At 35.2% G+C, this 17,161-nt stretch overlaps 1 protein-coding gene across 2 annotated transcripts; it reads right to left on the bottom strand.

The window, feature by feature from the left end:
• Positions 1 to 196: 196 nt before the first annotated feature.
• Positions 197 to 16,002, bottom strand: EMB2763 (ribonuclease II family protein). Of its 2 annotated transcripts, none has more exons than XM_085735183.1 (24): positions 15,832 to 16,002; positions 15,593 to 15,730; positions 15,340 to 15,497; positions 14,113 to 14,168; positions 13,846 to 13,968; positions 13,437 to 13,567; positions 13,106 to 13,346; positions 12,107 to 12,257; positions 9,030 to 9,270; positions 7,920 to 8,076; positions 6,986 to 7,054; positions 6,427 to 6,552; positions 6,277 to 6,329; positions 5,267 to 5,373; positions 4,100 to 4,154; positions 3,875 to 3,974; positions 3,054 to 3,165; positions 2,115 to 2,235; positions 1,830 to 1,889; positions 1,649 to 1,754; positions 1,466 to 1,561; positions 1,191 to 1,272; positions 1,034 to 1,099; positions 197 to 821 (listed from the first exon to the last, which is right to left on the bottom strand). In XM_085735183.1, exons 1-24 carry the CDS (start codon positions 15,883 to 15,885, stop codon positions 623 to 625), a joined length of 2,802 nt encoding a protein of 933 aa, XP_085591309.1. In that variant the 5' UTR covers positions 15,886 to 16,002; the 3' UTR covers positions 197 to 622. The 2 variants fall into 2 exon arrangements, with proteins under 2 accessions (XP_085591309.1, XP_085591308.1); XM_085735182.1 differs by having other exon boundaries at positions 12,107 to 12,260.
• Between the last annotated feature and the right edge of the window lie 1,159 nt (positions 16,003 to 17,161).

Here is a 17,161-nt window from a genome sequence, read left to right on the forward strand (position 1 = left end):
TGGGGGTTTTGAAAAGCGTCTGGATCCCATCCGAAAATATACTTTGGAGATGCGTAATTTTGTCGAAAGATATAAAAATTGGAGATTTAAGAACATACGGGTGGAAAAATATTTTGAAGATAATAGTAAGCAAACTTGGTAATCACTAACGATAAAAAAAAGAAAAACTGGATGAATATCTATGACAAAACTCAAGTTTCTTAAATACTTTCAAATTTCCAACTAATCAAAACAGTTATACAAATCTCTCTCAAGTGCAAGATGGCTACCATATTTAAGCCAACGTGTATCATTTTGATAAAGTTGTTCACACTAACCCTATATATCAAAATGGACAATTCCTCATTCACACTTACGAAACTAACAGTAAATAAATAAATGTAATAAGACTTGTCATCAATCATTTATGCAGTTTCTCCAAGCAACACTACTACTCAAGCTATGGTTTTCAATTCTTCCAACAAAATATCTATGCCAGTCAATTCTTCCAACAAAATATCCATGCCAGTCAATTCTAATACCAGAAACTTCAAGTGCGGAGGTGTGGAGAGCAATATAAATAAATAAGAGGTACATTTCCTAGCTTGCTTCTTGTTCAATGCTCATGATGCCTAGTATACCTCTAGATGAGAGTAAGCTGAAGCTTTGGCCGGTTAGGTTGAGGCTCCACAACCTCCAAGTGAATTTGTACCGTCTGCAAAATGCTGTATGAAAAGCTACCATCCATCTTTTTAATCTTCTGCTCTTGTTCATCTACATACCATTCTCCGCTACCCTTTTCAGCTCTTGTTGTCAAATATACAGGTCCTTCTATGCCGAATCTGTGACAAGAAAAAAGATCATTAACTACAAATAAAAAACTCAATGAAAGAATAAAGACGTCTAATAGATGCTTCAGTGCTTTCAACACCTTCTGAAATGAGTAACCATCTCGTAATATTAATAGTACATAACACTTATCTTTTTTTTTACCTTTTCATGGGTTATACGATAAAATAAAAATAAAAAAGAGATGAGGGGTAAGATACTTTACTTGGGAACAAACACAAAAAATCCATTAGATCTTATCTTTACTATCCTAGCCTCGGTATCGGTTGGCCTGCATATGAACAAAGACAAACTCCAGAATAAGGTGCAAAGTCCAAAGCGATAAAAACAGTAGTAAGAGGGAGGAGAAAGCTGGCACTTACCTAGTTCGGAAATAAATGAGAGTATTCAGCTCTACAGAGGCCCGCCCTGCCATCTGAGCATTCCTGTGCCTATAATTTAAATCTACACCAGATATGAAAAAAAATCATTAAGATTTAAAATGACACACCAAAAGAACAGGATTGATGGAGAAAATATTACTATTTGATTCATGACTAAATCAAATATAGTTTTTATCCTAGAGAAAACTTCCATTAAGGCTGGATAAAAACGTAAAATAATAGAGTTCTATTAGATCATGAAAGAGATTACATACTGTCTGCAATACTGGTGAGCTGCAGTCTGTCTTGAAATACAGACGGTAACTTGGATATTCCTATAGAAGCAGCAAGTAGCCTGTGTACAATGACATCTGCAAGAAAAAAAAAATGTTTTTATCTCCGTATTATTGTGCATAATAGATCAAGCAAACATATTATCATAATCAAAATATACATACCAGCATATCTTCTTATTGGTGATGTGAAATGGGTATATAAAGGTGTTGCAAGCCCGTAATGATGATATTCTGGAGGGCTAAGATCCCCACTACAGAAATAAACTGCCTATGAAACAAGGAAAAAATAATCAATTTTCTCTTATAAATGTTACATTGGGCTTCTCATTTAAATTTCAATTACCTGACTCATGCATCTAGTTGTCAGAATGCGGATCAACTTGTTGAAGTATGGATCATCACCCTGAAAAGGTACTCCACATGAGTTGAGACCAAATAATATCTTCAAAAAATAAATGCTCTGAGCTAGCAATGTGAGCCATAAAAAGTACATCAAAGTTTTTCTGACCAAAATCATAACATTTATTACAGAAAAGAATTATACATGAACTGTATGTAATATACTAGTAGAAAACAAGAATGACCTGAACATGCAAAATACAAAATATTACAAATAAAATATATATACCACAGCATGGTCAAGAGAATCAGCCAATGCTTTTGATGATGAGACATCCAAGTTTAGACCAATCGCAGCAGAGACACGTAGCAAGGGTTCAAGCATCTCTTTAGTTGGAGTTGGATGTCGCCTACACAAAAATAAAAAACAATTACCAGAATAGCAAATACACAGTCTTGTCACATACAATTGTTTAAGTAGTTTCTATCATGTAAAAATATTTAATGCCCTAATCAATGATATCGGGTGATTGGAAAGGAGATGATTCATAAAGTAACATTTCACATGGTAGATGCCTGCAGTAGTCATACAAAAATATAGACCATTAATATTTAGACGTGATGATTTCGGTATTTCAGTTTGTCTTAAGATGAGATTCCTATTTTAGTTCTAGTTTTAAAATTTAATTATGACTTATATTAAGTTTTTCACTTTATGTAACAGCCTGCCTCACCCATTGGGTTCAAATTTGACCACACGGGGCTGGGCAGACCAGAACAGTTACTAGATCTTTCCATCTCCCCTGGTGAGTTTTTGCATTCCATGGAATTCAAACGTTGTACCTATTCTTAGAAACCCACTAATAAAAAAAAAGGGCAACCCGGTGCACTGAAGCTCCCGCATACACAGGGTCTGGGAAGGGGTCCCACCATTTGGTGTATTGTACGCAGCCTTACCCTGTTTTTACACAAGAGGCTGTTTCCAGGACTTGAACCCGTGACCTTACAGTCACATGACAACAACTTTACCGGTTGCGCCAAGGTTACCCCTCTTAGAAACCCACTAATAATTGAGGTTTTTCCTTCCCATCGAATAACAAAAAAAAAAAAAAATAGCACAGTCATAGAGACTAGGGAAGATGAAATAGTATGTTTAGGTATACTGTAAACCCACTAGAAAACACTGTATCAAAGCTAGATATTAAAGGGTGGGATCAGAAAAGAAAACCTCAATAATGAGCACAAAGGAAAACTTTTAAGAATTTGTTGCGCAACAGAAACATTAGCAGCAAGCATAAACTCCTCCACCATTTGATTGGCTTCCTTTATCTGGTATATACCTGTAAATAAAAAAGCAAACGGTGAAACCAAATTCTCAAAAACAGAAAACGGAAGAGACCTGTATTTTTTGCTTCTCCATTCATGGAGAAGCTAAATTTTCTATCCTATAAAATACAAAATTTTACTAAACATCCTTCAGCAAAAATGAAAAAAAGTTACTGTTGAAATTTTAGGGATCAGATGGGAGAGAAACAGGAAAAATATATTTCAATAAGGAAACAGAACAATTGTTGGACAGAACACTGTTGAATTTTTTTTAGAGATTAGATAGTCTTAGAAATTATGGTTGGGCCTAACGCACCCCACAAAATCAGCTTGTGAGGATTGCCCCCACTTATAAACACATGTTCAGGCATATTTTTATTCGATGTGGGACTCTTTAACAGATAGAAAAGTAAAATTAAATTTCAATAATGAATTGAGACAAATTAATGTTACAGAGACCACTCTATATATACCTAAGTTCAGCACAAGTCTAATCCAAAAGGAGCGCATATTCATGGACAGACCATTAAGGCTTAAATGATGTCAACAAACTTTTACATACTTCCAAAATGATAGTCATATGGATTAGGTCGATTCATTCCCCTAGAGATTGTACGTTAATGGTGCCAGAAGAACTTCTTATTCAATAAGAACAACACATTTTCCCATATTGCACGGCATCAAAAAGAATACGAATGAAAATAAAAGGCGAGAAGATTATACCAATATCAAGGGGATTGTGAGTCTCTGTGTCAATTTGAAATTTGACTTCTGCAGATGCAAGAGTCAAAGCTCCGTTCTCAATACGCCTTAATCTCATTTTCTGATAGATTATAAACATGTATATAGTTTTCAGACAATTTCATTATAGAGCATGTATAAGTAGTATACAGGCATACTTATGATTTGCCTGTTTAAAACTATAAACCTGCATCCGTAAATCCATACCTTGGCTAAACTATTCATGTTTCTCAAGTCAGTAGTTACTGGGTCCATTAATCGACTGTGCAAAGAAAAGCAAGATACAGTGACCAAATTATATTATGAAACTAAAATTGCATAACAAAGTAACAGGCTAGATGTCATCATTGAAAAAATGTCTACCCCTAGGAACAACAAAAGAAATGGCCATTTTATTTAAGCACATATATAGATCAAAAAAGCATGAATCAACTCTCGGTTTGAGTTATTAGCGTGAACATGAGGCCAGTCATTCAGCAAAGGCTTTTGTTTGATAAAATTCAGAATACACTCCCTTTGACTAGTCCTGTTTATTATGCGAAAACCAATCAAGCCAGTACAGAAATTTTGTAACCAATTATAGAAGGTATGGGATAACACAATTGCAGAATAGAAACATATTTACTTTTTTTCTTCAGCCCTAATTATAGCTAATAGTGTTAAACTAAAGACAAGCCAATCCAGATCATCACAATGAATCTAAGAGCATCCACAATGGTAGTAAACTAAAAAGGGTCCATATATGAGTCTCATGTGTACACATCATTTATTTATAATTTTCTTTTAACAGAAGTACCGATTAAGGACCCAATAACTCCAATGGTAGTTGCGAAAACTGAATATTATATTTCAGAGATAAATAATGTACAACCACTAATGTGTTTATATAGGCTATTCTAACCTAATGGGCCTGACTAATGACTAATGGGCCAATTACAAATTACTAATAATAATAGTAAAACTTCACTGTTTACAACACTCCCCCTCAAGCTGGTGAATGGATATCTATCAGTACTCAGTAGTAAAATTAGAGAGTCCTTAAATAGGCCCACTAATATGTCCTTTTAAAAAATAAATAAAAAGAAATTAAAAAGAGCAAGAATCACATGAGTATGAGATGGTGGATCAACTTTTATCTACTTTTTTCTTATTTTAATTTTGGAACCCGTTAGTTGCTGAAGAGAGAGAGGGTCCTTATATAGTTGTCGGTTACTAATAGGTACCCATTTTTTTCTTCCTCCAATGGAGGTCCTTAACATGTTGAGGTCCTTATTAAGTAAAGGACTCCCCATTAGAGATACTCTATGGAGAAATAAAAGCATACTTATCATCTACACATTATTACAAAGGATCTAAAGATATATAAAAGCATACCTATCATCCATCCTCGCTTGTGCTTCAACATAAGACAATGCTGCAGCAGATTTTATGACACTTTTTGTGTATCTGGTGGAAATGATGTCTGCTTCAGGTGTCATTTCCTGAACATACATCAACAGCTTAATTAAGTGCAACTCTGAAGAAAATATAGTGTACCCAAATACAAATTGCGTAACATTTTGATCATAATCATATTATTGAAAACACGGAAAAGACGTGGAGAACTTCACAGAATAACAAACATATAATCATACACATGTGCACTATAGAAGAGACCCCCACACCCTAGGGATGGTACCGGGGAACTAAGGCAGCACCATTGTTACTAATCAGTCCACTAAAAACGAACAAGAATCAACTTGATATAACATGCACAAGCTGTATAGCCTCTTGCAAACAAAAAAAATTGGATGATGAACATTAACATGAAACTTAGCAGTCATCTTCAATAATTTAGTACATATGATATGACTTTAAAAGAAATAACAGTGCATGGCGAAAATGGTGGTTTTAAACTTGGTTGTCAATCCTGGATAGCTGCCAGGCACAGTTGCGCATTGCCGGATGGCCACTATGTTATGGGACTAGCTTATCTAAGTCCATATGCCCAGCTTGGCCAAGAACTTATCTACACTATGTTATCATGGAACTATTTTTTCTCAAAGGAGCGTATTTTGCCTGAAGTTAGAGATGTTATACTCCATAAGTTGGTGCTCTTACTGGTTGTATGCGAATGATATAAACAGAGATTTGTGTAAAAGATTCGGGAAAATGTTGTAATATGTGTAGTTGTTTCTACTCCTTACACTAATGCTGTTATCTTTCTGCTATTGCTAAAACTTTTCAATTGAAAGCTTATGGTGATGTTTGTGATCCCGTGTTACATATTTTGAAGATTTTTAACTAAATAATAATTCCTATCCAATAGTAATGCATGCTCACATATACAAAATACATATATTTCAATAAGTTCAATAATTTCCAGAATATGACGTTGCACATACCCATATGACAGAAAATGCTAGCCTCTCCACATCAGACCGAAGAGAACATACGTCTGCCAGGTAAAGGTTTATCAATAACGGAAGATAATTGCGATAACCACACTTTTTCAAGCATACAACACCCAATAAATCAAAGTTAAATGATATTACCCTCTGTTAAAGGTTTCGGAAGCATGTCTATTCGCTTCTCAACAAGGTAAACAGATGTACCCCTTTGAGAAGCCTCATCATCGAGGGGAGTGCCAGGAAACACAAAATTTGTCACATCAGCAATATCTGATAGAAACTAGTTAAAGAACTGCATGCAGAAATGAAATAGCATAAAATGGGAAGATAAAGAAGACTAGCAAAATAGCGCAGAAAATTGCAGAAAATAGCATATAGAGTTTTGGTTTTTCTGAATGAAAATTGCATTAAAATAACAAAACAACACAGAGAGGCAGAGCTAGATGAAAATGGTAGATGACAGTCTTTCAATTTGCTGTATAGATGACAGAGAGTGATGAAGATGGAAAGATAAATGGGTTAGAGAAAATAATACAATAAGAGGATGCACATGTGTTGTTTTTTAATCACAACCATTTAAAGTTAATCTAAAGGTTGATCATTATTCTCACCATTCTCATATAAAATAGTCATTCCCATATGATATTATTTTTGAAATGGAAATGAATCATCAGTAAAATAGATGTCCTTAGACTAAGGATACGAACTCCAACATCAAAGTTTCCATTTGGAAGAGCAATGCAGTGGAGTGCATCATCAATATCCTTGCAGCCTGCATCCAGAAGCGATAAAAATACAATAACATTCTCATACCATGTTCTCGTCTAAATCAAGTTTTGGGTGCATTTGGAAGAGATTATTTACAAGTTGTTTGAACATATCTTATGACATTATGTAATTGAAAAGCTAAAGACACACATGGCATCAGTACACGTATAAGCACTTGTGTTATGATTACGAAAGACATGTTGAGCCATCCAAGATTAAAAGAATTCCAAGCATTAAAAAGGCATCAGTTAAAAGATTACTCGTTGTCATCACTTGTCTAATAAAATTTAGTGCAGAACTATTTGCTTTCTCCTACTCATCTCGCAAGATTTCACATCTCTTGCTCCTTTAAAATAGCTATCATTAATCGCAGCACTCAATTATTTCATATAAATCCTAAAAATCTTTCGGTATACTTTATATAAAAGCTTTTCGCTTATCATCATTACAGATTTTATATTCCACTTGCTGAGCTAACTTTCATAATATCTTTTAATTAAAAATATTACAGATTTTAAAATAAATAAAATAAAAAAAATTCTCATGTCTAATTTTTTTTTTGTTTAGGTAGACAGAAGTTTAGGGGGGAGAGGTCAAGTTGCCCCAAGGTATGCCACAAGCCTCAATTGTGCTTAAACTTTAAAGGTTGTATCATCTCAAGGCATGCTGAAATTGTTAATAATAATAACTAAATCCATGAGTTTTCTACAAACAAGTTCCGATAACGGAACATAGTAATGCTTAAACTTATATCATCTTTGAAACATGAAATATTTCATTTCCAATATTAGAATTACAAACATACTATGCAGTAGTATTTCACCCTTTGCAAAGGAATAGAAATGGAAAATTAAGAAAATGACTCAAACCTGGAGGGTCCACACTGAAGACACGCAAATGACGCAAATCTTGCCTAAATGGAATGGACAAATCTTCAGAAGAGACTGACCATGGCAATGGTGGCAGGCATGCTAGCACTTGTGCAGAGAATGGCCTTGAATTTATATCATTTTCTATCAAGACCACCTAAATTAATAAGGAAAAGATATGTTATAGCATTAATATTGTTTAGTTGGTTGAAAAACATAACAAATAATCATGAAGACATGCATCAAACACAAAAATACGAAAATTGATCAACACATTCTAAGAAACATGGACACTAGTATAGGCATCAGAGTATAACATTGGCAAGACAGGTGGATATGACACGCAAGAATATTAAGAATTTGGGTACAGAAAGATACAATAAAATAACGAAAACAACACCCGCAACACATAAAACAAGGCAGCTTCTTTTCCCACCCTATTAGTTTCTCTCATGCGCCCTACAGCTTTCGGATTGTATAATCCGAACAGCGTTACACGCCTTCCAAACCCTCGAAAACACATTAGAACACCTTCAGAAACCCTCCATTTTTTGGATTTTATAATCCGAATAGGGTGCGTGAGAAGAAAGGAGGGTGGGAAAAAAAAACAGCAATAAAATAATACCGTCATAATATTACAGGATAAGTGCAGGATAATAGTATATAATGGTGTCTTGCAGACATGGAATATCAGACAAGTACCACCCTACAAAAGTATGGGAAGCGATTAAAAGTATATGCGCTTCCTTGTCTGTATGAAAGGGAATTTTCAATTCCCTGCTTCCTTGCATATATTTTGTGCAGATTATCAATTCAGTGTTGCTACTATTTAATGAAGTCATCCACAATCTGTGAGCGAGTGAAGTGACTGGTAGACCATTAGTGTGTAGCCAGGTAAAGGTAGATAATGATTTGCCCAAGTGACTGATGATTACGTTAGTTTTCATAGCTTACATTTAAAATCACATTCTGATAAATCCAGAAGAAGAGAATGAGGCTAAGAAGGAAAAAGAAATCACTTAGATATGATTATATGTATCAGCTTTATAAAGAACATTACAGTATTCAAGCATAAAAGTGCAAGAAAATTATTATCTTCCAATTCCATACCTCAGTTTCAGTATCTTTATCACCTATCTTTCCTACAGTCCGCACATAATGGCCAGATGGATATCGAGATTGACGATCCCAAGAATCAACTGATACAATAATCCTTTTGTCCAAGAGGTTCTCAAGTTGACGGGTTTGGATACGAATCTTGGGAAATCTACGATCTTTGGAGACAAATAAGGCATACGCCACACCACGACTCCCTCCTGGTATAGGCATTGGCTCCAAAGATCCACAATACCTGAAAAGGAAAATGTTACATATTTTACATCAATCATGTCAAGAATATAGGCTTCAATGCTTGTTGCCCTCATTGTGTGTTTCTAAAAGGGCCACGATAGCCATATTATGCAGTTAAAGAACATTTTGAAGGAGGGTTCCACTCATTTCTGTACTTAACAAAGTTTGAGGATTGAGATGATAAAATCAACCCAGAAATGAATTGGTTGGTTCAATATTGAGCTGTTAAAGATTTTTGGCTATTCAAAAGGCAAAATAAAATTAGGTGAAATTACTTTTGTGGTCCCTTAACTTGATTTCAAGTAATGATTTGGTCATTAATCTTTTTTCACGTCATTTTGGTCCTTCACCCATGTTTGCAGATGAATTTTCAAGCTTCAAATCTAGGGTTTTCTTTGGGGGAATAACATATATTTAAGACTGAGAGCTCACAGGGAAAGATAACCATAGATTTGAAGCTTGAAATCCATATCTAAACATGGGTGAAGGACCAAATGACGTGAAAAAGAAGATAAAGGACTAAATCGTTACCTAAAATTTAAGTTCAGGGACACTTGAACAATTTTGCTAGTATTATCATCCAATAAATAGTACTTAAATACCAAAAAACACACCAAAAGAATGAAAGATCAATTTCCTTTCCTCAATTTTGGTGTTTATATTAGTGAACTTTTTCTTGCACTGGTCCATTCATATGCATTGCATCCTAATGGAAAATAATCTTATCAAACAAATTTTATTAAATAAGAAATGCTCACAAAAGAAAATAACATTGCAAGCGCTATTACCACTGGAAATCACTGTCAACCACTGTCACCACAGCCCAACTCCCTTTGCCACCACATGGCACCCAACAGTCAACCTACATCAGTTTTTCCAACAAACACTCTCCATCACCACCATCATCGCCCGACACCCATTTAACCACCTCTAGTACAAGTGCAAATATAGATTGTGCCCCATGAGACAATCTAACCCAGATAATTGAGCTAACATAATCCAATGCTGTTTTGACCCAACTCTTTTAGCCCAGAATCCAAATTGTGTTTGAGTTGGGATTGCTCCCTTTGACCCTTTTTGTATTTTTTTTTTTTTATGATTTTTATAAAGGGCAACCCGGTGCACTAAAGCTCCCGCATACACAGGATCCGGGAAGGGATCCCACCACTTGGTGTATTGTACGCAGCCTCACCCTGTTTTTTACAAAAGAGGTTGTTTCCAAGACTTGAACCCGTGACCTTTTAGTCACATGACAACAACTTTTCCGTTGCGCCAAGGCTCACCCCTTTTTTTTGTGATTTTTTTATATAAAAAAAAAATATGATTTTTGTCTTTATTTTGTACTGACCCGCTCAACTCACCAGCCCATGGTAGGTCGAGCCTGGTTATGTTTTTTCAGGCCAAATTAAAAAACTGAGTCATGCTGAGTTGGTTCACTAATCCACCCACTTTGACACCTTTATCCTCCACCACTAGAGCCCTCCACACACAACTACTGGACCACCCTCCACCTCTGCTGTTGCCCTACACCTTATGTCGCAATCATTGCCCAACACTTACCACCAGCCACCACCTTGTACCCTTCACCACCACTGCAACTACCACAGTTGAGCAGGTGGGAGTTGAGGCAGAGAGAGAATCTAGACAAAAATGGTGTGAATAGAGATCTGGTAAGATTTTTAAAACTAAAAACTACAATTCATCAAAAACCTGTTTTGCATTTCAGAAACAGAGCTAAAAGTATCCCAAAATTGAGTTAAATATCAATGTAGCTCCATTTTAGCTGAGAGCCTTTTTTTCAAATGAGGACTGCTATGGGTCACATTTTCAAACACATCCTTTAATAGACTACCACGTCATTCTTTTCATTGAACGGTGTAATAGGCAACCAGCGCAACATGTTGGTTTTAAGATCCCCATTCCCTCAACTTCTCACCAAGCATCTGAAGCCGCCAATTGTCCCACTGAACCAGTAAATCACCTCACCTTACCATCACTTCTAATTCTTGCTCTTCATGGATGGTTTACTTTTGAAATCTGGTTTCAATGAGTAGAAATTGTGGCTTTCAATGGTGAGAAGGATGTCAAAAAATGGCTTGCAGGAGATGGCAAAGTGACGATGTCTGTCGTCAGACCAAAGGTAACACGGAACAGAACAATGGTAATCGAAAAAATCGTTGAGGAGGACTTGGATCTGGTATTCGATCATGTAACCAGTGCATTTGGCGGTTGAATAGTTAGAGAGAAGTGACAATTTTAGAGAGAGAGAGAGAGAGAGAGAGAGAGAGAGGTGATTCTCACAAGCTTTGGTTGATGTAGGTATAGGAAAACAAAAATGTCTACATGAGAGATGGCGGTTGAGTGTGGTGTTGAAAGTTAAAACCATGATAATTGAAATTGATGGAGAAGGGTTGGGTGTCATCGACATAGCTTGAATGGGTACTGAATTATCAGGAAAAAAAGTAGAGAAAAAAATATGTTAACAAACAAAAGCGGTTAGCAGGTGAGTGGATAAAAATAAATGGGTAACGTGGAACTCTATTTGAGCATGTGTTGGACGTCGAGTGACCGAGAGTTTGTCCCTAGCATTACTCTTCGAAAATTGAATTTGAAATGGAAACCAAACGCTGAAAACGTACAACAACCGCAGAGTAGGACATAATCTAAACATATAATGATAAAAAAACAATGACATTGGCAGAAATTGCTTTATTACTGAATATAAAAGTGACAATGGTTTCTACTGATAATAAAAAAGGCAACATCAGTTTTCAGATCAATTGAATGCAATTTGTTAAGTCACACAGAAATGGTCCAAGTAATTAAAAGATACTTACGATTGCCAGTTTCTCTTTATAATACCAACGATACGACCAGAAGGGCGACCAGATCCAGCATTTATTTCTCCCGTAGAACTTTGCTGAGGAATAGTTCGGGGTGCAACATCAGCACTGTTCGGGGCTAGATGAACATCATCATCATCCTCATCTTCTGCAAGCAAACAATATTACCTGAGAGGAAATTTAAATAGAAAAACATATTCACACTTCAAAGGACATGCTCATCCCAAAATAAGGATTGAACTAATTCAACCTCAAGAAGAAGCATGTTTGTGTTAAATGCAATGTCAAGAGAATAAAACAAAGCTGCGTGTTTCCTTGCTTATCTAGCTCAAATTAAGGCAAACATGAATGCTTGATTATTGAGGTTTATGTATCTCTGAATAAGGGTGTCATCGACATAGCTTGAATTTAAGTATGTCAATACGAAGAGGTATGGAAAACACTTCATATTAATGCAATTGTATTTTCTTTGGTCAGACATCCCGTCTCTCTTTCCCTTGTATTTCTTCTTTCCCAAGATAGAGCCTCTTCTTTGTCCAAAATAATAATACAAGTATATAAATATACGAGAAGATTTACTGTCCACAAGGTTAAAAATTCATTAATTGAATCAAGAAATTGGAGGCCTTAAAGTTTCAACAAATATTCCCTATTAGAATAATATTCCGTAATAGCATTGGTTAAGGCATCAATAAATTGAAAGTTTTTATTGGTGATTACAGTATTCAATGCATTAACAATTGCAGAAGTTGCAATTTCCAATAAAACTTTCCAACTTCGGCACTAGTAATGCATCCTCCATTTAATAATAAAATTCATAGTCCATATTTATGAATAAAATTAAAAGACTTGCACTTTGATGACCTGTGCTAGTGTGGCTTTGCTTTCCGAGTGAAATTCATTAATTAGCTTTTGAGATAACTTCGAAAGAATAAATTTTAACAAGTTGCAAATCTTCCTTTTGACAGAGTACAGATAGCTTAGGTAATATACCTTCACCAGCTATAGACATAGACTTCTCCCCTTGCCATTCGTCCTGAGGCAGAAGTTCAACTGCCACAATATCACCATCGAAAGCTCGGTTCATGTTAGATCGCCCATAAATAATTATCTCATCGCCAATGCTCTCACTCCCGACATATGCTTCGAATGGATTGTAACGGTTTACACGAAGTTTCCCTTGATGATATATTCCACGATGCAAACCAGATGTGATTTCTGACATTGGTTTATGCTGTGAAGATTAACAGAATGTAAATACTCCATCATTTCAGTTTTAACCAAAGCTTCGAGAACAAATTACTAGATAGAATAGAAATAATACCTCTGCATATATTATTTTCCTCTTGGATGGTCTATGATCTTCAACATCTTCCATCTCCACGTCTTCGGATGAAGGCCGCACAAGCAGGTCAAGTAAATCAGGTCGGTCCAAAGACTTGACATATGACTCAACTGAAACAAAAAACAAATTGATTAACATGCTTCGGGGTGAATCCTTTCAACAAAATTGTTGGCTAGTTATCAAATTCCTCAGACACTATTAGAATTTGGGTTGGGCCTAACTCAAATTTACAAAACCGGCTTGTAAGGTGAGGACTGCCCCCACTTATAAACACATTGACATGTCATATCCCATCGAATGTGGAAATCTTAACAGACACAGGTGAAGTACGTTGGTTCCCTATCTATTGAACATACGATTCAATTACCAAAAAATATAACTCAATCACCTGTTTCTGCACAAATGCCCTCTTCACTAGCCTTCCGTTTGTTCTCTTTATCATTAGTTACAAGCAAAACTTTTATTGCATCACCTAGATGTTTCTGATACCACTGTGAAGCCACTCGAATAGCTGTATTACCAATATACCACTCATTAAAATTACAACTTAAAAAAGGATTTTATCTACATCAGAAATTCAAAAACAAGTATCCAAGTGAACCAGAAAGGTTATAACTAAAAAAATAATAAATTCAAAACTAATAAGAAAAGCGACCTCTATCATTCCTGTCATTTTTAGTTTCCCCACTCATTTCCTTAACATATGTATCCCTGCCAACAGAAACACAAATATCAAAAGTCAAAGCAGCTACAGGTAGCATACATGCTATCATCCGTAAGCAAAATATATTATTAGCATAGCGATAAAACCTTTACATGAGTAAAAAAACGATCAATTGTTAGGAATTAATAATATTATGGAAAACCCCTATTTGTCTATCATAGGAGGAAGAATAGGGATAAGGATAATTAGGATTTATGTTAGAATTCATCCTTGTCAATCGTTAGTTATTTTGGCTGTTCGCTAGTTAGTTATTTTTTTGTTTGATGATTCTTCGGCTTTATTGTGCAGGGGAGTCACTATATAAGGCTACTCTTTCTATCTTAGAGGGATCTTTGAACATTTTAGCTTTGACTGGAAAATTTCCAGTGTGAGGAGAGTGTTTTCCTCTGTTTTTTCTCTTTTTCTTTTTTCATTGAATAAAACTACAGTGACAAATAAAACTCCCTTTCTGCTTGTATTCTTTTCAAAAGAACCGTAACATCAACCCTACAAAACAAACAAAGCCCTGAAGCTACCCCTTTCCAAAGATCTCTTCTGAAGTGATGTCTTTCCAATAGACAATGGTAATTAAATTGAATTTAGTCAAGTTGAGATCCAAGTCCACATCATCAAGAGATATGGCAAAGTAGTCCTTATAAAGCTGGACAATCCTAACATAAATTCTAAGATATATCAGAGCTATCCAAGATGTATTATTCGGTCATCCATTGTTATTGGGCCACAAGCATTTGTCCATGATCTAGAAGTACAGTCCAAAACGATCGCTGAGAACCCACATCGAATAGAGATAATATCACATTAATTCTTATAAGATTTGGGTAATACCACACCCCTTATGTTAGCTTTTCGGTCGAGCTAGACCTAGCCTAAATCCTAACACTGCCCATTCCCAAGACTAGGCATATGAAGCATGCACAAAGGCAGGTAACCCAATAACAACACCCCTTCATGCATAGCAATACACATTTGAAAAAACATTGAAAAGTAAAACAACTACACAATATACTAATATGCCCGTATGTCTAAGGTCGATTCACTGTCCCCTAATTTGCATTGGGTAGAGTTATATTTTACAACAACGAGACTTGTTATTATTGCAATATAATTTCGTCGTGACAACAAAGCTGTAAATTGCAGAAAACAAGTAAAAGAAAGTACCTGTGATACTCGTTGGAAAAAACAAAGAATTTCCTCATTGGATTACTACAAATAGCTCTTAACCTATTATAAACGGACAAATTCTTGTTCTTAACTTCATCCAACACAATAGACAGTACAACAACATCATCAATCGCCGGATTCTCCAGTAAATCAATCTGTCACAAACACAATTTCCAATTCACACATAAAAATCTCTTCCTTCACAGCATAACAAATAAAAACACCAAAGAATCAAGGTGAAAAAAGAAACCTGATTAAGAACAACATTAGTGTCGAGAACAAGAATAGTGGAAGGAGAAGCACTGAGTCTAGCACCAGAAGTGTTACAAACAGTGCAAGACGGAGCGCCGCAATATATATCATCACGCAAGTAGTGTTCCCTTACTTGCTGCAACCATACATAAGCAAAAAATCAAAATTGAAATTAAAAAGGAAGCGGTTAGGGTTAGGGTTTAAGAGGAAGAAGAAGAAGGAGAAGAAAGTACACACCCTTATGACTTTGCCACCTTTGGTTTTCTTAACGAAGGACTTGTTGTGAAGCATTGTGAAAAGGTGAATTGAAACGAGAAATCTTAGTTGTTGAAATTGAGCTTCGAAGTGGAAGGGATGACCTGAGTTCGAGGAGACGCGGCGCTGCTGGTTCGTTCTATGACCTGAGTTGTTGAAGGCAGCTTCTCACTTTTTAGTCATGTAAAATCTTCCAAAAAATTTCTAAGTAAAATTTCCATCAAAGTCCCTCTAAAAAAAAATTTGTAACATTTTTTGCCCCTAAAATGTAAAAAAAATAAAAAATGTTAGAGGACCTAAAAAGTTTGTAGGGACTAAAAAGAAAATTCCGAATATTTATAGGAATCATCTACTTAATTAACCTTATTTATAAAGACCAAAAATGTTTTTTTTTTGTCAAGCAGATCTAAAATGTATTTAATCCTACAAATATAATACTTTGTTGCCTCTAATAACATGGTCGGGTGTGCGTCCATGTCAGGAAAAAAACAAAAAGACCTATAGAAATCAATATATTCATCAAAATTATGAAACAAATCAACATTCAATTCAATGCACCTAATGTTTTTTTTTATTATATAATTTGAATTTCTGAACGATCAAAAGAAATGTGAACTAAAAGGAGCAAACTATCCTATTGTTTAATGGGGAAAGGGTTGAAATGTGATATAATCGGGCGGCTTCACAACATGAATGACACAATATGTGTGAAGGTTCGGATTTTGGGTGTTTCGAATTTTAGGACAATAAAATGGTGAAATAGTGTGAGGTTTCTTTTTTTCTTTTTGAAATACTGTGAGGTTTCTTATAGGGTTAATAATGTTTTACCCCATCTAATATATCTCGTTTCCGGTATTCTCCTTGTAGTTTCTTTCTTTTTTTTTTTTTTTTTAGATTTTGTTCTAATAAATTTAAGATTCTCCAAAATACCTCCCTGGCCCATCTAACTCGACCACAACAGTTTTTCCTTACGTGGTGAACTAACCACGTAAGCTACAAATATTGATTTTGAGGATGTAGAATTGACTTTTATGTTTGGTCGTTGTCCAAGAAAATTGATTATGTTGCAAAATTGATTCTGCATGAAACTGATATTTGTAACTTTTGATTTTAGAATTGATTTGCACACACAAATTTATAGTTTACCTTACTTTTACAAAAATGTATCCAAACACAAATCATTTCTAGTGAGAATTACTTTTAACCAAAATAAATTTTATCGAAATCAATTATCTTCACTGTACAACCAAACACACACTTGGTTTCTTTGATATTTTTTTTTTGAATGGGATATTTAAATTAATTATTGTTA

The sequence above is a fragment of the Medicago sativa genome, chromosome 8 (assembly GCF_051527215.1).
Source record: "Medicago sativa cultivar Bolivia chromosome 8, Bolivia_mono, whole genome shotgun sequence".
In the NCBI taxonomy this organism is placed as follows: domain Eukaryota; kingdom Viridiplantae; phylum Streptophyta; class Magnoliopsida; order Fabales; family Fabaceae; genus Medicago; species Medicago sativa.

Excerpts from the sequence above, each read along its gene's own strand:
- EMB2763 (XM_085735182.1), bottom strand. The coding sequence starts at position 15,885 with ATGCTTCACAACAAGTCCTTCGTTAAGAAAACCAAAGGTGGCAAAGTC. Across the intron at positions 1,562-1,648 it reads ACCAATAAGAAGATATGCTG|ATGTCATTGTACACAGGCTA; the intron begins GTATGTATATTT and ends TTTTTCTTGCAG. Across the intron at positions 1,273-1,465 it reads GCTCACCAGTATTGCAGACA|ATTTAAATTATAGGCACAGG; the intron begins GTATGTAATCTC and ends TATCTGGTGTAG.